The 22,212-nt window shown below is 43.1% G+C and overlaps 3 protein-coding genes across 3 annotated transcripts in view; 1 reads left to right on the top strand and 2 right to left on the bottom strand.

The window, feature by feature from the left end:
• ablim2 (actin binding LIM protein family, member 2) overlaps positions 1-7,914 on the bottom strand; it is an 85,320-nt gene extending 77,406 nt beyond the window's left edge. The window contains exon 1 of the mRNA XM_061031366.1: positions 7,609-7,914. Within this exon, the coding sequence (XP_060887349.1) occupies positions 7,609-7,621 (13 nt within the window). The 5' untranslated portion in view covers positions 7,622-7,914. The remainder of the gene's footprint in view (positions 1-7,608) is intronic.
• A 3,192-nt stretch (positions 7,915-11,106) lies between these two features.
• On the top strand, positions 11,107-21,615 carry zcchc4 (zinc finger, CCHC domain containing 4). The gene is made up of 13 exons (XM_061031120.1): positions 11,107-11,287; positions 11,645-11,763; positions 12,803-12,885; positions 13,802-14,074; positions 14,670-14,750; positions 19,051-19,123; positions 19,200-19,350; positions 19,489-19,589; positions 19,744-19,865; positions 20,677-20,752; positions 20,839-20,890; positions 21,112-21,259; positions 21,364-21,615. The coding sequence occupies exons 1-13, from the start codon at positions 11,200-11,202 to the stop codon at positions 21,485-21,487; spliced, it is 1,491 nt and encodes a 496-aa protein (XP_060887103.1). The 5' UTR covers positions 11,107-11,199; the 3' UTR covers positions 21,488-21,615.
• Positions 14,610-17,635, bottom strand: si:dkey-219e21.4 (E3 ubiquitin-protein ligase TRIM62). The gene is made up of 7 exons (XM_061031121.1): positions 17,542-17,635; positions 16,891-17,111; positions 16,307-16,402; positions 15,960-16,202; positions 15,844-15,863; positions 15,635-15,765; positions 14,610-15,484 (listed from the first exon to the last, which is right to left on the bottom strand). The coding sequence occupies exons 2-7, from the start codon at positions 17,107-17,109 to the stop codon at positions 14,886-14,888; spliced, it is 1,308 nt and encodes a 435-aa protein (XP_060887104.1). The 5' UTR covers positions 17,110-17,111; positions 17,542-17,635; the 3' UTR covers positions 14,610-14,885.
• Positions 21,616-22,212: the final 597 nt, after the last annotated feature.

Below are 22,212 nucleotides of genomic sequence, written 5' to 3'. Positions count from 1 at the left end.
AGGTGTTGCAGCGTGCTCAAACTAGGATCAATATTGGAGATGCTTTTGAAAAATGGAGAGAGGTTAGAACACAGAAAGGTTTACAGACCGATGCAGAGCTGGATAAACACTGAAGCTTCAGAGTCCACCACATGGTGACCTGTGAGAGCATGGACTCTAGAGAGGAGGGGGGGGGAGAGACAACTCTCTATGATCAGATTTACATATTGCTCCTTTAAAACAGGCTTTACATCCTACAAATAATTAAAACATGAATATACTGTAGATATAAATTACATTGTATGTTTATCTAAAGAAGATACTAATATTAGTTATTTCTTCTTCAATCCACAAAATAAAGTTTGCTCATCAAAAACTGTGATGATAAACTGTTCAGTGCGTGCAGTCATGGAGGACAAACAAAATGCCATTCTTCCCTTCATCAAAGGCCCATGGAGAATAGCAGGCTGCAGGGAAATGTCACGAGCCCACACCACATTGTCAGCTTAATTACAACTGTGTGTGTGTGTGTGTGTGTGTGTGAGAGAGAGAGTATACAGTATGCAGTGTGTGTGTTTGTGCAGCCTCAGTGCAGAGGCTTAGCACCAGTGAGGTCACTCAGTATTTATCCCAATAAGAAGAGCTGTGGTGTCAGCCTGACTGCAGCCTGGATCTGCCCATCAGTTCTCTGGCATGTTATCATTCAGACACTGCAACAGCAGTGACTTAAACAGCTAGAAGAATGAATATCTATTCAATAGAAAGAACGCACAGACATTAAAAATACAAATAAGTGGGTGGTCTAGTGTGTAGACAGCCCGGGGTTTCCATTTTTTAGGACTCTTTTTTTTTATCTAACCTTTAAAAATGTATAAAGCAATGCTTGGTCAATGGCTTCGGGATGTAACCTCCTGACTCCAACTGGAGATGCTACGTTTTTTCTGTCAGTGGCTCTGAGAAAAAAGTTTTTTAGGACTTGGGAACCCTTCTTATCCTACTTCCATGACACCGAAACCTCATTAGCCTGAAGGGTCTTTTGATTGGGCCCCTGACTCAGTAGAGGTTGTTGCGCTGCAAGTTTAAATCCTAGTCTCTGTGCCTTAGTAATTATCAAGGAAACCTTTGTGGGATGGTGGGTGGGTGGATGGTAGGAAAGGGCTATTTCAGTAGCAGCTGACGCTTACTTATGCAGCGGCCTTTTGACGTAGCATGTTTCCACGGCAACGATAAACATGTCGTGTATGACATGGCGGCTCTGTCATGGTGGCTCTATGTTACAGTACATCTATAAAATGAAGGATTTCTCTGGCTTTGATAACGGTTGGAAATATTTGAGGTAATGTAAGTACACAATGTATATAACTTTTCTGATTAATTTAGACATTTTGGTGTAAAATTCTAAACGAATTCTACATATAGTACCTTTAACGTTAGTAATGTTACAACACGTTACTGTGTTTACTCGAAGCACTGAAGATATCTGAGGATAAAGTTCCTAACAAACCCCTCCATGTAAGATCGGCTGCCGTTAGCTGAATGTCTCATTACACCCCTAAAAGACGTTGAGAGTGTTGTTGTATTCATGAGTCCTAAACTGTATTATACAGCAAATAATCTGTGATGTAAGCAGGAGATCGAGGGCACTGATTGGCCCACAAGTACATCTTTAAGTATCATGTCTAGAACATGCAAATTCATGCATGCAGAGTATTTAACCTTTCTCCTCTCTCCTGTACAAACACTTTGTCATGTACAAACCACCTGAGCAAACACACATATCCTCAAACCTGACAGAGAACACACAGTGACGCACAAACACACAAACACACACACCTGGAGGCAACACACACATTTCAGAGCAACACTCCCGCACACTGCTGCGTCTGAACATGGGGACTCATTGACACACATCAATTTAAAGCCAGAGAGCCGAACTTCAACGGTATCACGGCAGCCAGAAGATAATGATACACGAGTGTGTTTGTGGCTGTAACTGCTCACCGGTTCGTCCTCAATCAGAAGTTTCTGGGGCAAAGATGGTATAAAAGGCAGGGTTGGTCGTTTTCGAAAACTAGCATGATTTTGAAAGTAGCATTCCCTCAGTCTCATTCAGCGGTAAGTAAACTCACAGTATAAACTCCGTCATCAGTGACGCGCTTTGAGTGTGAGCTAGTGAACACAAGAGGTAGAGAGCGAGCAGGGAGACAGGGAGGCGTGTGATTGGTTCATCAGATTGGTACCTCGTGGCAGACATTGGTCGAAGGTTTTACAGACTTACAACTGCTACAGATGACGGATTTTCTTCATTTTTTTTTCAGAGAACATGAGTTATTAATGTCTGTCAGGACCTAAAGACAATTTCAACCAAAATCTGAAAAAGTGGATCTGGAGGAAATGATCAACCCTGACTTTAATGTTAGACATTGTATTGAGGAAATTTACAGTGACTACAATTTATACCAAAGTAGCGCTGGAGCTGGTCTGTCTGTTTGTCCGACACACAGATGAGTTCTGTTCTTATCGTACAAAGCAGCAGAGTTTCAAACTGAAGATGAAGTCAGGAGACTCGTGTCCACAGACAACAGAGATGGTTAGTGACACAGCGGTTCATTCACAGCGCTGCACAGGTGCTTCAAGACGCTGCTGAAGTCCACTGAGACTAATGTGTTACTGCTGAGGAAGCTGATGACAGCATTAAACTAAGCTACAGCTCTGCACAACACAGATTTAATGATATATGTGTGATATTGTTCCCAGCTCTCTGCCAGCAGCCATGAGGTGAGTTTGTGAGTCAGCAGATTCTCACAGGCAGACTGAACACAAACACAGAAAACAGCCGGGGAAACAGAGAATCGATCAGGACTCTCCTCGTGTGACCTGAGGCGTTAATCTGTGCAGGACTGACTGAACGGGTTAATCTACGACTATCCAGCCCTGTTAGTCACCGCTCATTACTCCCATGGGTGAAGGCGGGGCTCAGTGCTGTCTACGAAGCTACCTTAAAAACAGATGACTAACTGATTTAAAGAACAGGAAACAGGCGGCGTAAATATAATTCTTGGAATGAAAAGAATGCAAACTGGCATGCAGGTTGATTTGACAGCTGAGGGTGTGTTCATGCCAAGCCTGTTCTGACTGGACGGTTTATTTGAACGTGACTGCACCACTCCTGTGGTTTTTAACGAGGTAAACAAAGTCGAACACTAGTGGCACTAAACAGCCACACTGACACAGATCTCTCAATAAAGATCTGTTGAAATCTACATTTTAAAAGCCTCAACATTTGATCTGACATCTATCTTGTAGGATTAAGGACAATATGGGGAGAAAAAGATGATTCTGAGTGTTTGCAACTTTGATATGATTCATAGGAATGTGAAATGTTCCTCATCCAGCTGACCTTCAGAGCCACAGCAGCAGCAGCTGGAGGCTCGATACGACAGTGATGTTGTCCTGCTACATGTAGATACACAGCTGCTTAAAAAAGGCATGTTCTTATTTACTGTGGCATTTAAAAGAAGTTCTAGATTTTACCCGGAAAGAAATAGTAATTCATGAATATGTGACATTTAAGAAGTCTGCAAAGGTTTTTAATCTCTCTGCAGTTGCAATAATTGTTGCTGATTAAGGCAAATTTTTAAAGTCTTTATATGTGATGTTTCACACTTAAATGTAGAAATCAAGTATGTCCTCTGAAAATAACTCTGTGAGTCATGACTGTCTACAATGGGTGTAACACCCGAGTCCCACTGTCTGTGATGTTTTCAGAGTTTTCAGAGTCCTACCTTCAGTTTGTTTACATCGCCGGGACGGCCGACTGACTCCTCCCCTCGTGTATAAAAGTTGTTTAATTGAGGGACTAGAGAAAAGAAGAATAACATACTGTACTCACTGCTTAACTGTGTTTCTAGAACACGCTCATTTCAGGTACATTTACATGCAGTGTGAAGATACGAGCATAATAAAGATCGCTAGCATTAGCATGCTAACACAACAATGCACCGCGAGTTGTTTTGGTTTCATGCTGGTGCTCAAGGGCGACATCTGCTGGATCAAAAAAATCACATATAAAGCCTTTAAGGTGTTAGGTATACCATGGAGAGTTCTTTACAGCAGTGGTTCTCAACCTTTTAGAGTCACAATCCCCGATAATAAAAGCTGAAAAAAAAACGCTTTTTTGGCTGTGGTGTGTATGTGACTTCCAGTGTTACTGGAGCCGGCCTCTAGTGGACACACGATGAACTGCAGGATTTTGCACTTCTATTCCGCATCATCTTCATTTTTCAAGTTTCGTTAACTGCAAATACTCGCATTGCAATTAATTGTCAGCCCTAATTTAAAGTGACAGAACTGGGACAGAAGCAGGATAAGAGGGGGTCAGGATCAGGTCACAGGACCAGGTGGGATTAGAAAAAAAGACTATACGTTTATTCATGTGTTGTATGAACATTAAGCCTCAAAATCTTTAAATCCTTTACATATTTACCTTTCACCTTCTATTTGCTTTTCATAAAGTCAACTTTATGCACACTCCCTGGGTCATATTTGCTCATCGCAACACAAACTGTACAGCTCTTTCATCCATCCATGCTTCCATTATCTATACCGCTTTTCCTGTTCCGGGTCGCAGGGGGCTGGAGCAGATCCCAGCTGTCATTGGGTGAGAGATGTGGGATAGACCCTTGCGTGTTCTCCAGTCAACCACAGGGCTGACACACTCACATTCACACCTACGGACAATTTAGAGTCACCAGTTAACATAACGAGCATGTCTTTGGACTGTGGGAGGAAGCCGGAGAGAACCCACACATGAACGGGGAGAACATGCAAACTCCACACAGAGAGGCTCCTGACAGACGGGGATTCAAACCAGGAACCTCCTCACTGCCACCGTGCCTGTATTACCTGTTCTAATGTTTTTTAAACAACCATGCTGTTACAAGAGGATGAGCTGTAAAAAGTATCTCTTCATGCTTTTAGACACTCCATCTGCAAAGGCTGATACCCACATGACCTTCGAAATTAAATTCTGGCAAGACAGCTCGATTGAAATCCAACTGTATCGCTCTGCGCCCACACACACACACACACACACACACACACACACACACACACACACACACACACACACACACACACACACACACACCTACCAGTGTTTATCGTAGCTGCATGTGGAGACCAGCTGTCATCACACACACACACACACACAGGTAGAGATCTGAAATGAATGTTCCTCTGAAGTCCTCTCACACATCCAGCCGACATTATTCAAAAGTTAAAGGGTCGCAGTTTTTAAAAGACATCATCATTAGAAGAAGAAGAAGAAGAAGAAGAAGAAGAAGAAGAAGAAGAAGAAGAAGAAGAAGAAGAAGCAGGAAAGTCTACACAAACATTTCCTTGTTTGTCTCTTCGGTTTGCACTTTGCAGAGGCCTGCTAATGAATTTCCCCCGTCTCGACTTCGCAGACAAACGGCAGCACTCTCATTAAGGGCTCCAGCAGTGCTGCAGAGCATCGACAGGTCATCTGTGCTTCTGTTTACAGAGAGCTACATTCATTAAAGGGCTCCAGATTCTGTTCACAGTTCTATCCTGTATTTTTATTTTCACTAGATTAGGGCAAATATAAAACGTATTATTACTTATTGTCTTATTAATGCAGGGCAGGCCCACAATGCCACTTATGTCTGAGCTGTAATGCAGCCACCTGCCACTAGGAGGCTGAGGCGCTGGTTAATGGGCCTGCTCTCTTCTCTTAACCAGCACAGGGGTCAGATGGCGTCTGGCAGGAGCTGGCTGATACCACTCGATCCACGATCACACTCAGCACAGGCACGTGTGGACTGAAGGCTGACCATGCTAGCGCTGCTAACGTTAGGCAAACTCTGCAAACCAGTTTGACTTTGTTTACCAGCAGGGTGATGTCCGTATCAAAAGGGACAAAATGTCTGTGGCGTTTAAAAGAGCCGTCAATCTCGTTATTGAAGAATGTGATGAGCAGGTTTCAAACCGCAATTAAATAGGAGAGGCACATTATGTTTCAGGACAATGTTGAGACCAGTACAAGAAGTTGGGGCTAAATATTGGGTGTTTTCTTCCCGTAAGACTGGACGACTCGTCTGAATTTTAATAATCGTTAAAATCAAGAGGGAAATCAGACTCTAGGTGGATCCCTTGTTTCCACAACTGTCAGCCTTTTGTCTGTTTAAGGGCTGAACTATTTTAAAGTTGGAAGCTCTGTGCATGACCATAATGGCAAATATTCTCATCATAGTGTCGTATAGCGGACTCGTTTAGTGCTTTGTCCCCCACTTTTGAGTCGTTCTTTTTACGTCAGGTCTTGGCTCAGGAGACCGCCCCTGCCCCCGCCCCCCCTCCTGTCCGACAGGGATAGTCTCCTGCTGAGAGGTGCATGTGTGAACAACCAGATCAGGAGGATTTCAGAGGTAGTCCCCTCAAAATCCTCTTAAAATTTTCAGGAGCGCATGTGTTCAAACTGCTTTAGTAACACCCGACATAGAATAAGCAGAAACGTCAGACAAAAGTGATCAAATCTCTTTAAATATCTTTTGATGTCACAGTTACGGCTAAAAAATGATAACAAATAGGCAAGTCTGATCATTTCAGGTAGTTTTATCTCTACTGCCTGTGTGGTTATTTCCACTAGTTGTTTACTACAATGACTGTTGTTGTTGCTCAACATGTAGACTATCTTAACTTCATTCTCTATACCTCAAACTCTGACTGTAAAAGGACAAACATTTTGATTTCCTTCTTACAATAAATCAGATTTCCTGCTGACGTGTCTGGAAAGCAGGCTTGTCTGTTCTCTAGTTTGTGACATGGTGTCCCCTAAAGGTCCTTGACATAACCCCGGGGGAGTCCCGAGTAAAATGTGAGCCACTGTGACATGAACTCACACCTTCACGACAAAAGAATGACCACACAATATCGCTATTCCCTGGCAGTCTGACCATGTAGTTCCACCTTTAACTGCATTTATTCGCTAGTAAACCCAGAAAACTGACTGTACTTGTTTTTAAGAAGTTGTACATCATCGCCTCGTGCTGCATTCCACATATTTATTTGCATAATGCAAAACAAACACTGCAGGACTTGACAGCAAACAGACTGTAATAAGGACCAGCTCCGCGTTACATTTTTCAGACTCAACTCATCCAGCTGTGACAGCAGCCCAGCAGGATGTCTGGGCCTGCTGCACACACAAACAGCCGTGCATCTTTAAAAACCAGGAGTGACTGCAGAGCCACCAAACCCTCTGTGGGTGTCTCTACATCCTGACTAATTAACCCACATGACTTTAATAATCACAGGGACACATTTGAAACTGTGTCAGAACAACAAGGCAGCCTCAGTGTTTACTGTGGCATCACATATTTACATGAAGGTAAACCCTAAAGCGTCTGCCTTCATTATCAAACTGATACATGTTGTTCTCTATTTTCAACAACATTTTGTGCACAAATTTACACCTGAGAATGTTATTGTGCACGAGAAGCAGGTTAGAAATTGCATAAATTACAACAGGGCAAACACACTCACACAAGGCACACAATGGGGATATTTAAAGTGTGTTTGTGTTTGTCTCTTTCAATAATAAAATCTTACCAGTGCTGCTCATGGTGCCAGTCAGATGTCTTCTCCAGTCAGATGATGCCCAGTAAATAAGCCCGCTATCCACATTGACAGTACATGGATGATGCCTGCAGCCAGCAGGATGAACGCAGCAGGGAGATGTTTACACCGGGGTGTCGCAGAGATCCAGGCCGGTAACTGGGTGCTGCTGAGCCGGCAGAGAGGGAGAGAAGAACAGCCGCACTGAGGAGACAATGTCCCGCAAACACTGCAGGGCTGCGGAGCCTCACTGTACGGAGGACACACAGTGCAGGTTGGGTGTGGGCGCACGGTGGAGAAATGCGACTACAGTCAAGCAACATGAAGACGTAAAAGTGTTTCCGGTGGGAGATTTCAAATTAAATGTCTGTCTGAATGTTAGGTCTATTTTCTGAGTATGAGACAAGGGAGCAAATTCCACCACAGTGGTCATTATCTGATTAAGCCAGGTAAAGTCTTGAGCAGGTCCAGACAGAATTAAATATAAAGCCAAGCTATTGAAACATATTATTTAGGTCTAGAACTGTAGTATTTTAGGTAAAAATAATTTACATACTTTTTTTAATCAGGCCAAAATATTAAAATAAATTAAATATTTTATCAATAATGTTTGGGAAACAGCATTTGCAATTTTCATAATTTGATTATAACTCTATTAATTATTAAGATTTTAGACTAGTAAATTTAAACATGATCATTTTAAGCCTGAGGTGATTTTTTATTTATTTTATTAAATCAACATAAAAGTTCAGAATTGAAACTCCATCTGAGGACAAGGTTGTCACCATGACAACCAAGCACGAATTCGGTAACTCATTAAACTGAAACACCTGCTCATGCTAGCTAGCTTACGAGATATATGTAATGTTAGCCCCAGTCTCACATCATCATTCAACTTTACAGACGAAGCTTAATTTCAGCTCAAGATACAGACTTACAGAAATAATGCATTTTTTGTCCCACCTTCACCTTCTTCCGCCTCCTTATCCACAAAAAAAATAAAAAATAAAACTTTAATATGTGAATATCATCTAGAAAATGTCGCTGTTTGTACAAATTCGATTATTTACTCAATAAATATTTACATATTTATAACAAACTTACTGAAGACTATAGGGGGACGGAAAATTTATATATTTTTTAAGTTTCTCAAAAGAATGATTTTAATCACTTTTCAGGCTTTAAAAAAAGTTAGAAAAAATAACTTCCTCCAGACTCTGAATTACTTGAGATTTACATTGATGAAAGCCCCAAAATAAATTGTTATTTACATGTTATATTTAATTAATTCTCTTATTTAAATTTAAGTAATTATAAATGTTTGTATTGTTGTTTTCTGCTCAGTTTGGTTTTTATATTTTGGTTTTGTAAATTAAATATGCTACTTGGAGTAATTTGTAAAAGGTTTTAGCAGTGTAAATGGCTGTTTGTTAAATCAAAATGCTGAATGAATGACAAAAAAAGATAATAAAAAACCTGTGGTAGACTTAAAGAGGGCAAGGTGAACTTTTTTAATGAGGTATTAAGAACCTTAAAGCCCCTCGCTCCATCTCCTGTTTTTGGAATATATTGAAACATATTACTTTAGCTTCATATTCTTACAGTGGCCCTGCGGTCAGCTGCAAAAACATTTCTTATAACAATAACAAAAATGTGCTTACATTACATATTTTTATTTTGTGAATTATTTTGTTGGTTGCGATTTTTCTTTAAATGTTGTATTTGTGTTTAAAGATGTATTGTCACGTTTGTGAATTTCTTTAAGCCCATTCATTAAGTATGTAAGTTTGTGATTATTTTTATATTTTTGCTGTCAATTTTTTTGGCTTCCTGGAAAATATTTATCCAGCTGACCACCAGGGCCACCATATTCTTACAGTATCAAATAATAAAGGGAAAATGAAAACCCCCTCCAGTTTTTAGCCTACAATTAACATGCAAAGTCATCTGTATCCAACTCTTATTTTGAAGGGCTGCATCCATCCTTTCCTGTCTCAGGTCGGTGAACAGTAGGCAACTTGTCTGTGCTCTGCTTCAGCATCCAGCAGACTGCTCCTGCACACACACACACACACACACACACACACACACACACACACACACACACACACACACACACACACACACACACACACACACACTCAGCATCCTCGAGCTGACAGCGCCACTGTGCTGGTGGCGCAGGCGCAGCTGACGAGGGAAATGTAGTATTTCAAGAAGAAAGCGTTCATTCTAATGAGCTGCGTGCTTCTGGATGTGGACTACAACCCTGCTCAGTCTGTTCGGTGTAAACAAACCGCATTGTGGGAGAAATCTGAGGTGATGGAATATTTTAATGACCCCCTTTCTTGCGGCTGATTCGCTTTGTTTATGCAATGTGTCTGATGCATTGTGAGTCATCTTTGATCATAATGCTAATTCTGAGTCTTTGTGCTCTTTGTGTGTGCTGTAAAACAATTGGCCAAGTGGCTCAATTATTTTTAAAAATGCTTAATGCAGCTTTTGGGGAAAAGATTAGCCTACTGTCTGTTGAAGAACTTTAGACAATTCATTAGATTTTTTTTTAAATAAATATTTTGATTCTTGGTTAAAGGTAACATAGGCCTGACTGTAATTTGGATTAAGATGACATTCATTCACATCATCAATAAAAACATGGTTATGCAGCCGCTCAAATAAAGACTGAAATAACACTGACCAACGTTGTCAAAATATTCACAGGACTCCAATATTTCAACACAAAAACTGAACTCTCTCCAGATCCATATGAGCTTCTGTCGGTCCTGTCAAGCGCATGTCATCATTAGGAGACACTTTAAGTCAGAAAGTTGAGAAATGTCAATAATCATGCAGCAGTTAAATTGTTAAAATAACCCCTACATACATCAAAATTAAACCTGTACCTGTACAATTAAAAACTACACCTATAGTATAAGAACATTTACATAAGTGGTGCAGGAATAAGAATAAAAACCTATGTACAATTTTTCAAACACATGTCAAATTAGACCTGTCTATATATCTCTTCATACTTACGGTGGCCCTGCAGTCATGATGAATTAAATAAACATGTAAAATAAACATAAAACATTTGGCTTACTTAGGAGGGTTTCTCATCATTTCAATAAACCAAGTCATTATTTTGAGACATTTATTTTTATTTCCACATGAATTGGTTATTTGTGCTCTCTGTCTCTTAAGAGGACTCTTTGAAATTACCCCCCAAAGAAATCTGTTAAAAGAAGTAATTCGTGGGAAATAAACCCTTAAAAATTATGACATTCTGTAATAAAACAAACATCTATCCAATTTGTTATAATGTGATTATCACCCAAATACAGGATAATTCCCGGTGTGGTGCAGCTAAAGCTCTAGATATCAATATTAATCCTCTATTACATTCAGAACAGATTGTGCTCTGTTTTGGTCGGTAGCTGACGCACATTCTCCGCGACAACATTCTCACGACGTCATATTCGCGCGTCTAAAAAAGAAAAACCCAGCATGGCTCCCACTTGACAGAGAAGAGTCTCGTGTTAGATCTTGCACCGTGAATATAAGAAGCTCTGTATCGATATTACCGACATGGATATAACTGAGGCACACGACGACACTTTCGGAATAGAAGTTATTCTTGAAGAGGGGAGTAAAACGGCGCCATGTTGTCCGCATGGTAAGTTTATATTTAGAGGAAAACCACCAAGACCGTCAGAAATTAGCACTAAACTACGTTGTTTTACGTTTTTACTCCTGTTACGTCATATATTTAAGGACAATGTGAGATTTTCCCGAGTGAGTTTGGTGTGTTAATGAATTCGGCTTAGGATAAAAATGTTGTCGCAGTAAAATATGAACTTTAATGACCGTCACATGTCTTAAAATGAGCCATGTGCTAGCTGAGCTGAATGTTTGTTTAGAGTTCAAGGGGGGATAAATGTATGTTTTTTTTAAAGATGAAGGTTGTTTTTGTCAGTCTTGTAGAAGTACTGAAGACTAAATCAGCACATTGACATGTTTTCCTCTCTACCAGGTCCCACCCTGCTGTTTGAGAAAGTCGGTAAAAGAGGAGAGAAAGGCAGGAGGTTTTACGCCTGCTCGGCCTGCAGGGACAGAAAAGACTGCAAGTTCTTCCAGTGGGAAGATGACAAGGTAGACATGCCTCCATTATGATAGTCATCCAGTTACTAAAGTACATTTATATCTGTGACAAATGCAACTTTCATACAGTCTAGATTCATTACAGATAAAGTGAAATATTTGTTTGTTTTTTTTAATCTTGGTCAGCTCATGAAAATCCAAAAACCCAGGATCTCAAAATATTAGATAAGATGAACCAAAAAAATGATTTATAAAAACAGAAAAGTCAACCCTTCTGAGAAGTATGTTTATTTTTGACCTCAGTACTTGGTCGGAGCTGCTTTAATTTAAATTACTGCATCAATGTGGCGTGGTGTGGAGGCTCTTCTGAGGTGTTATGGAAGCCCAGGTTTCTCTGATAGGGGCCTTCATCTTGTCTGTGTTGTTAGGTCTGGTGTCTCTCATCTTCCTCTCGACGATACCCCGTGGATTCTCTGCGAGGGGTTCAGGTCAGGCGATCTGACTGGCACAGTAATACCACAGTCAGCAAACCAGTTACTGGTAGTTTGGGCTGTGTGGGCAGCTGCCAAGTCCTGCTGGAAAAAGAAATCAGCATCTTCTTAAAGCCTGCCAGCAGACGGCAGCGTGAAGTGCTCTCAAATCTCCTGGCAGACGCTGCGTTGATCAAGCACGGTGGACTGAATCACAGACTGTGGAAACTTCACACAGGGCGTCTGACATGAACCTCACAGATAATCTAATCTAGGTCTATTGTCAAGAGGAAGATGAGACACCAGACGAACTGAAGGCAAAGCTACCTGGGCTTCAATAACACCTCAGCAGTGCCACAGGCTGATTGGCTCCATGTGACGCTGCATTGATGCAGAAATTAGAATGAGTGCATGAATAAACACACGTTTAGAAGGCTGACATTTCAGTATTATTAACCCCTTTTCTTGATTGATTTTGGACAGCTGTGTAAGCTGTAATAAATCTAGGATGTATCTTTGAACGTTTCCACGGTATTCTCATTTTTCAAGCTGCAGCTGTATAATAAAAGTCCTCCTGTGTCTGGTGACCTCTTGTTGACTGAAATGCATTTACCTTTTAGGTGTCAGAGGTCAGACTCTTGGCCCGAGAAGCAGAGAACAAGTCAAAGGGACCTCCGTACAGCCAGCAGGAGTACTGTAACAGGTAAGGAGTCACCTGCAGCCTGTCATAGCTTTGTTCTGCCTGATGCGGGAAGCACTGAGCTCAGCTGTCATCACGTCTCTGTACAGTGTCAGTGAGAGTTCTTTTTTTTTTTTTTAACCATCACTGGCATAGCGTACGTTTTAGCACAGAGGAGCAACAGACTGAACCTCAGACAGCTTTTCATACATCTTTAAAGGGACCTGGCTCTCTCTGATAGGCCAGACTATCTTTAGCTCAAACGTTTGTCGATACGGCCTCACTCCGTGTCCCTGACACACGCCTGATCACCGTGCTCTCTGCCTGGCAGGGTCACACGTCTCCACCTGTTTGTGAGTTTATGACTGCAGCAGGTCCAGCAGCAGAACGTGATGCAGGACTGCAGTGTCTTTTCAACACTGTGGGCACCTTGATTAAAAGTCTTTTTGCTTCATTGCTTCTCAAAGGGATCGTTCTGACCCTCAAACTCAAGCAAACAGAGTGGGGAGGGGGAGCTGTGTTGACGTCCTGTCCAAGGTGTGATTGGACCAGCAAACTGTCATTTTAAAGAAAACAACCAATAAGCCGCTGTCCCTGATATGTAGGCGGTTGATAAGTAATGACAGAAAGAAGATTTAAAATAAGTCATACATGCCCCAAAGTGCGTCGGTCCAATGAGAAAATGCCCATTATGTGACCCGTCCAGCTCTGATGGAGAGGGTCAGTGGGAATCACAGGGAAACTCAGGATTGGATGTGAAACACTGTATGTGGCCAACGTTAACGATGAATACGAAATTTCCCCTTGCAGGATCAATAAAGTAAATCTTTATCTTAATCTCCCAACAAAGAGATTCTGTAGAAACAGGTTGCGAGTTTAAATGTACCAAAATCCCGTCATACTGGAGTTTTCAGAACCGTGTGATCATTCTCTCCCTCAGGTTTAGAAAGTTCTCCTCCCTCCGTGTGGACGAGAAGAAGTTCTGTCAGGACTGTCAGACGCTGCTCCTGCCCACAGAGCACGAGGCTCACTCGTCTCACGGGACCTCGTACGTCACCGCTGCCCAGCTGAGGAGGCCCAGCGTGCTGCTGCGTCCGCTCCACAACAAGAAGAGTAACGCTCAGTACCTGTTCACAGACCGCAGCGCACACTTCCTGATCGACACCCTGGCAGGCCTGGGCTACAGGAAGGTGCTGTGTGTGGGGACACCGAGGTGAGGCACATACAGTATGGGAGGGTTTGTTCAAGGCATTGTGGGTAATCCTGTCTTTAAGGAAGAATGTGCGACATGTTCCACATAAATACAGAAATCAAGTCTATCCTGTAAATTTCTCTGAGTCATGACTGTCTACAGTGAGTGTGTTCACACGGACTGGACGGCCTTGTGTTTTAAAGCTGTTTTAGTCAAGGACTAGAGAGAAGAAGAAGAATCGATAGAATACTCGACTTCTAAAAGAATCGATTACTGCAGCCCTCGACTGAACCTCTCTGTTCTTGCAGGTCTTTTTCAGAAGGTATTATTAAGATATTTTGGTTACATGTGTGCATTGGTTTATGAGTGCAAATATTTTCTTCATGCATTCCAAAAGTCATTGGTGCCCAACCTTTTTCCTTTTTCCTAAAATTGAATTTTGACAAACTCAGAGCAGCGTCTCCCCTCAGTACAGGGGCCAGGACCCCAGATTAGGAACCAATGAATTAGAAAGTGAAAAGGGCTGATGATAGACATGAAACAAAAGAAACATGACTAAGTTTATAAACATTTTTATTAAATTCTAATAATAAATGATTGTTGGTGATTGTTTCAGACTTCATGAGCTGATCAAGCAGAGAAACCTGGAGCCCAAAAACGAGCCGATGAAGAGTCTGCTGCTGGACATCGACTTCAGGTTGGTTCATTTAGATTATTTTTAGGCTTGAAGCATTCTTGGCAAAGCTGATGTTAGGGTGTAAATGGACAGAGAAGATTGAACACATCCTGGTTAGAGGGACCTTCAGAGTCCACCTCGCGGTGTCCCGCAGGGTCAGGGGCTGTTGAGTTGACAGAGCTCCAGGTGGTTGTGCCAGATCTGGTTCTCCGGTGGTTTGAGGAAGCGCACTGCGGCGTGCAGAGGCTCGGTGAACTGATGGTGAGCTCTGTCGAACACGGGCGTCACGGCTGCCGAGAACCTCTGCAGGACCACCATGTTGTCTGCGTCGTAAAACACCAGCTGGCCCTTCTCGTAATTCACCCACACGCCCACCTTTCCCACCGCCGCCTGCCCGACTCCCTGACACGTCACATGCCGGTCGTTGTGCCAGGCGGACAGGTTGCCGCCACGGAGCTCCACGCACCACGAGTTCCTGTTCCGGCCGAGTTTAGCTCCCTTGTCCCGCCCCTTCCTCTCCAAGCGGGTGTAGGCCACGCCCACAGCCCAGGCCGAGCTGCAGCAGACGTCGACTTCCCAGTAACTCTGAGGAGCTGCAAGAGGAGTCCCGCTCAGGGCGCAGCACACCTTGTCAAACTGCAGCGGGTGCTCTGGAGCGGAAGGGGCGGAGCCTGAGAAAGACAAGCCACGCCCATCTGAGGTCACAGCGATCTTGCTGTGGCAGGTCTGCCTGTCGATCACCATGTGAGAAGAATCTGAAATGAAAGAGAGAATCCAAAGTTTTGTTAATGAAATCTGGTGGCTCCACTGAGATCAATATAACAGCCACTTCCTGAAAGGCGTTCTGACACTAAAATATCTAACAATAGGTCGTTCTTCATGCTGTACAGCTCGGCTCTGAGTACCTAACAGTAGAGTCTTCCTCTGCAGCTGAGCTCTCAGCTGTTTGGAGATCGACGATAACGTCTTCAGAAGCTTTTCAAGTCTCTCGTCATTCAGTCGGATTTCTTTCTCCGAGGCGTCCGGCTTCTTCGGACTGAAACAGATCACAGAGAGACTGATGAGATCTGCCGTGGAGCTGAATCTTCCTCATGTAGTGGTGCAAGAGTTTTACCTCAGAGTCTCGTTCTGACCCTGCAGGTGAGACACAAACAGAGACGCTGATTGAAAAACAACAGGATCAGTTAGTTCACATTCAAAGTGAGTCAGCGAGCAGCTCCTGAGTCACACCTTCTCCTCGCCGTCCTCCTCCGGCCCCGCGCTCTCGCTCAGCGCTCTCTGGGTGCTGCTGATGTTCTTAGAGACCTGGTCCTGATGCCGCTCCCAGTTCTTCACGACCTGGTCCAGTCTGGTCCTGGTCTGTCTCAGGTCCAGCTCCAGAGAGTCGAGGACGGTCTGCTCGTCCTGACTGAGGACAGAACGCATGCTCTCGAAGCGCTCTCTGACCTGCTGCTTCATCACCTCTGTGCTCCTCTTCAGGGACCAACAGGAACAGGTATTACCCTACCTGCACTGTCGATGGTTTTATGTTTGCACATAGTGATTATTTTAAATATTAAGGAGCCTCTCATACTCACAGAGAGGTCTGCCCTGCGTTTCTTCAGAGACTGGATGTGAGCTGCAGTTTTGGATCTCTCCGTCTGCAGCTCGTCCAAACGTCTGCTCATCTGCTCCTGCAGAGTTTACAGTTACAAACATTGACAACTTGTTATTTCAAACTGAATTAATCACACATGTACATGTGTACAGATTTCAGGCTGAGCTGCATGTGTGAACAGAAACATTCATATTTTTCTCTCAGACTTCACCCGGAGTTTCTCCTCCAGCCTCCTCGTATTTATTCTGCAGAAAGTCAGAGTGAGCTGATGTGAGAACACAGCAGGATATAATCAGGAGAATTCACCTGGAGCGAGTGGGAGGGGGTGGTGACGTTTATTCCCTGTGATCGCTGCACGACCATAGACTGTCTGCACGTCACCGCTTCAGCAGACGTTAGTCCGCACTAATGTTGTTTAGTGTTCTTTAAAGGGTCCCTCTGCAGCGTATCTTTGGTGCAAAGTCCACTCAGAAAATAGCTTATTTTCAATTTCAGCTCAAACATGTCCTCAGTGAATTTAATTTAAATATCAGCATGATCTCATAATGGTCCGTCTCTTCTTACCTGAGTGGGCAGTCCAGCGTTGGCCGTCTTCTTCTTCAGTTTAGGAGAACGAGGGAAAGGCTGAACGGTTCTGTTGCTGTTTGAATCCAGAGAAGTGAAGCTGAATGGGTCCTGCAGTATGCCGTACGAGTCTGCAGAGGGCGCCGCAAGACCGCTCTGTGCTGACTGAGCTGCTGGTGACCTCCCATTACCAACAGCTGCACCCTCTTTTTCTGCCATTTCTGTGAAGCAGATAAAACATGAAACATATTTAAACCTCTTCCTCGGATGTTTTCTACTTTTTTTTTTTTATTGTCCGCAGAGTTTTCTGTGTTTTTAACTTTCTGCTGCAGAGAAACCTGTTCTTCAGGTTTATGGCAAGTCTGAAAAACACACCCGTCCTGGACTCATGCAAAGATCTAGGCAGCTTGTTGTTCTTGCAGATGAACTGAAAACAAAACTGCTGCAGAAAGTAACAACTTTAAGTTTGTTCAGTGTTCAGTGTGTCATATTTTGCATAGACACGGCTGTAAAATATCCTGTTTTTCAGCATCATGTTGATCGTGGAATCAACCTTGAAGCTCTACAGAGACAAGAGTCATATTTGCATTTATTAAAAACATATGTAAAGTCGAGTTTAGCATGAATTCATTCTGATTTAGAAGTTCTTACCGGAGGTCTCTCTACGCAGCGTCTGAGTTGTGTGTCGCTGTAAAGAATGTGCAGCATGGAGGTGCACTGAGGGAGTGTTCTGATACAAGCTGCAGCCTGCACACACACACACACACACACACACACACACACACACAGAGCTTATCCTCACCTGGATACACACATGTCAGGATCAGCAGTGTGTTTGCTTAGCGTGTGTGACTGTGTGTACAGAAGATGAGTTCAGACTCGCTCTCACTTTCCAGCCTCCAGTTTGTACAGACGGAAAGACGATGTGTTGCATTTGAAGGTCGTCTGAACGTTCAGTCTCTAAAGGGTTAATCCAGTCTTCCTTTGAGCTCTCTCTAAAGGCTAAATAAATAACAGGTGCAAAGCTTTGGAAAAGCTTTATTCATGTTTTTTAATCTGCAGCTGCAGAACAAACTGTGGAGAGTGTAACTTAATCTTTCAGGGCAACTGCACCCCGTCAAAATAAAGGCCTAATTACTAATAAATAAGTAACTGTCCTGATAACATTGTGAAGAGATGACAGTCTAAACTTAAAGTCCCAGGCACCCTGAAGCAGGAAAAAAATCATTTATTCAACAGGGATGTGAAAAAATGGCCGACTTGAAGTGCTTGTCCTGCCAGTGATGGCTCAGAGTGTTCATGGAAGTCTTTGACTACGTTACAGAATCATACTTTTTCAAACAGGAAATGCATTTTTGAGATTCTCTTCAGAGCCACCAGACTCCATCGAGAAATTCAGCTTTTTTTCATGCAAACATCACAGGAGATGCTGGTTTACTGCAGTTAAACCAGCCTCTTTAGGGCCTCTGGGCATTTGTTTGGCGTTTGAGTGTTGTGTCAAATGTTTATATCTTGAGTGTTGTGTTGTGTTTGAGTGTTGTTTCAAATGTTTATATCTTTGTTTCCTGTCTTAATTGTTGTGACGCAAGGCAAATTTCCGACTACGTCTGACAATAAAGTATTATCTATCTATCTATCTAAAAACAAAAGTCTCATTACAGCCCTTTTCATGGTGCAGTTCTGCAACAGCGCTGTTTGAAGCTCCGCCTTCATTACACCTGAACACATTCATATCGATTCTTTAACGCTGTAATATCGGTGTCCCAGTCTGTTAATTCACATTGCGTTACGGCGTTGCAGAAGCGTAAGAGAGCGCCGCACAGTGGGAGCTCCACACACACACACACACACACACACAGTCAGACATGCATTATGGCCTACAGTGGGGGGATCACTGCGTCCTCCCATCACATCTCAGTGACATTCAGATTGAAGGGTAAACGTCACAGGGACGTAAATATCGGGCCTTGGATTGGCAGTCTGATCAGGGCTAATAATACAAACAGACTCTGATGATGGCTATTAATACAAACAGACTTACCCGTGCAGTCATGGAAGGACTTAGGCATTCATTTCAGAGCTTCATTTATACTCTGTAGCGTTTTCAGATTCATTTAAAATGTTAAATGATGATCATTCATTGAGTTTCTTGTGTTTCAGATACGCTCAGTTCTACAGCCGGGATGAATTCTGTCACTACAACATGTTCAACCATCACTTCTTCGGAGGAGAGGTGAGAGTTCAAACACTTGAATGTGTGCCGTGTCGACTTAAAGTTCAGTGTAGTAAAGGTGTGAGTCTCTCGTCAGGCTTCCAGTGGCGTCCTGCAGACCTTCCTCTCCGACAGCGACGGGGAGAAGGTGGTGATGGTGGCCGACCCTCCGTTCGGCGGTTTGGTGAAACCTTTAGCCAACAGCTTCTCTCTGATGTCCCAGATGTGGAAGAAGCTGCAGAGTCCCGGTTAGTGTCACTGCAGTTATTTTTTTTATTAAAGGTGGAGTCGGCAGCAGCTTGTAAACACAACACTCAAACATGGCCCCTCCTCCTGAGCTCAGACTGCAGTGTGTGAAGTTAACATCTGTGTCGTTGTACGTGCAGACAGCAGTAACTCCGACCTCTCCATGATGTGGATCTTCCCGTATTTCTTTGAGCCTCGTATCCTCGAGTGTCTCCCCTCCCTCACCATGCTGGACTATCAGGTAAACTCCCCGTGTAAAAGGTTTACAAAGACACAGTTAAGAAAACAAATGACTGTTTTCATGTCCAGATATGAGCTCTGTGCCTTTAAGAGATCACACAGTTCCTCCTGAAGAATATAAATAATACAGTATTATTGTTTTTTGTTTCTCCCAGGTGGACTATGACAACCATCCTCTGTACAAACACGGGAAGACGGGCAGGAAACAGTCTCCTGTCCGAGTCTTCACTAATATTTCACCCAAAGACGTCGTCCTGCCCAAAGAGGAGGGCTACAGGTACGAACACACTCGCTCTGTTTACAGCAGCGACACGATGCTGATACAGAAAAGGTCACTAAAAACACAAACAGATGTGTACACATGTTCAGAGTAAAGACATGGGAAGGATTAAAATGAGGATTATGGACAGATGGATCTCGAGGAAACATAAAGTCTCTGACCAGGATTCCCAAACTTTGCCATGCCAAGGACCCCCATATAGAGGACCCCATATATATATATATATATATATATAGAGAGAGAGAGGACCCTATACAGAATGACCCACTGCAAAACTTCTTCAATTCCTTCCTCCTTCCTGAACATAACGACGAGCACGGCAAACGTTTTGAAAATGATCTTCTCGTATCAGAACAACTGTTGCAGCCTCTCCTCGGTGCCGCAATGTGTCTTTGCCTAGACCAGATCAGTCTGCTTGGCTCCAACGCATCCTCCTCCGTGTCTGATGACAGATCATTTTTATACCATAGAACTAGCGACAGTAACTCAACAGAAAGCAGAGAAGCAATCATCAGTCTGTGGTCAAAACTCTCAGAAAGGAGCTCACAGTCCAAACGGTCTTCCTGCTTGCACACCCGCCCGCCTCAGCTAATCAAGACCGCGGCTCCCCTGCTATTGGCCGTACAAGCAGGGAGGAGGCCCGCCCCCCTCTGTAGCTTAAAAAAAACTAATGTGAGGTTGAAAGATATTCTCTTTTTTGTGGTAAAGAAAATCTAACAATGATCTGTACTCAACAGATTCCACAGTAAAGACTCTGCTGCCTGAACACATGATATTAAAAATCTCTCGTGTCTTCTCCTCCCCATAGATTTTGCTCTGCATGTCAGAGGTTCGTGTTGTCTCTCAACAAACACTGTGCCAAATGCAACGTCTGCCCGTCAAAGGTAAGAAGTCACAACAAAATACATTCACTCTGAGAAGCATTCACATGTTGACTTAACACTCCTCGTTTCTCTGTCATTATCTCCAGGATGGAAGAGAGTGGAAGCACTGCTCAACATGCCAGAAATGTGTGAAACCATGTGAGTAAATATGAAAGAGTGATAATGTTCAGGGTACTTAAAGTTCCAGTCAGTAAGATGTGTAGTGAGTGAAATGATAAAGTGATCTTACTATATGATCAGACATTAAGGAAACATGTTGAAGTGCTGGCTTCTCTGACAACAATGCAGCAGTCAGTATGTCCTCCTTCTAACTTTAGATTCTGCTCCTGAATGCTCTGGATTTGTTTTCTCCCTCTAAGCGTGGAGACACTGCCAGGCTTGTGGCCGCTGTGCTCTCCCAGATCACCCGTGTGGACAAAGTGAGGGTAAGCAGGGCTGCTTCAACTGTGGCAGTCTGGAGCACAAACGCAAAGCCTGTCACGTCAAAGAGCAACACCGGACCAACAGGTGAGCTCAGGGTTCAAACTTCTGCGGAGGATTGAATCTGTCCACTTCATCGAAAGATTCCATAATTTACACGTTTTAACATCTGATCCCCGTCTGTCCTTCAGTCAACGACTTAAAACCAAGGGTAAGGGCAAGAACCTTTCCAAGCGTCCCTCCATCAAGCCGAAAGGAAAGAGGAAGTCTGGAGCAGCACGCAGAGCCAGGAAGATGGCCGCTCTGTCTGTGTGACCTGAGGGATCATCCAGCAGCATGACAACATTCACATTCAAAGCAATGAGTTGTTTTTTTTTAAATATAATCTCTAACATCTGCTCCTGACTCTCTTATTGTTCAAGTACAATAAAAAAGAAAAACAAGATATAGCTTCATATTTATTTTAAATGAGAATATAAAGCTACAGAGCGATGTCCCAGGATGCAACATTAAAAGTCAGACAACTTTTAAGGGTGAGCCGCATGTGTGAACGCAAACGACCACGTTTTTCTCCCCATCTTTACTTGGACATTTTCCTTCTTGTCCTACAGCAACATTTCCACTTAAAGTCGTGGTGGGTCGATGTGTGAACACAGCAGATAATATTCCAGCGATGGGGCAGGGAGCGAGAGAGTGAGTGATCGATCGGTTTGACTCGACTCTTTTCTGCTCGCCACTTTGTTCTTCTCCACTCTGTAGTTGATTCTGTGAATACGTCCGAACACACACAGCATTGATATAAAATCAGAAAACAATCATGATAGTCTCATCTGCTTCTTCATTATTGTCTTTTTCACAACATCCTGAGACCTCTCTCCTCCTGTGAGGTGCATACTGTAGTTTTCAAATATGTGCTCCTAGAATCAGAGAAAAATCTTTTGCACATCCATTTCATAAGACCGGTGCGTAGTAGAGCAATGTGTCCATCAATGACTTAACTCCCACACTCTCTCACTTGCAAACAAACATTTTTTGGCAAC

The sequence above is a fragment of the Labrus mixtus genome, chromosome 23, assembly GCF_963584025.1.
Source record: "Labrus mixtus chromosome 23, fLabMix1.1, whole genome shotgun sequence".
In the NCBI taxonomy this organism is placed as follows: Eukaryota; Metazoa; Chordata; class Actinopteri; order Labriformes; family Labridae; genus Labrus; species Labrus mixtus.
Note: the sequence above shows the minus strand (reverse complement) of the source record. Positions and strands in the feature narration are given on the sequence as shown.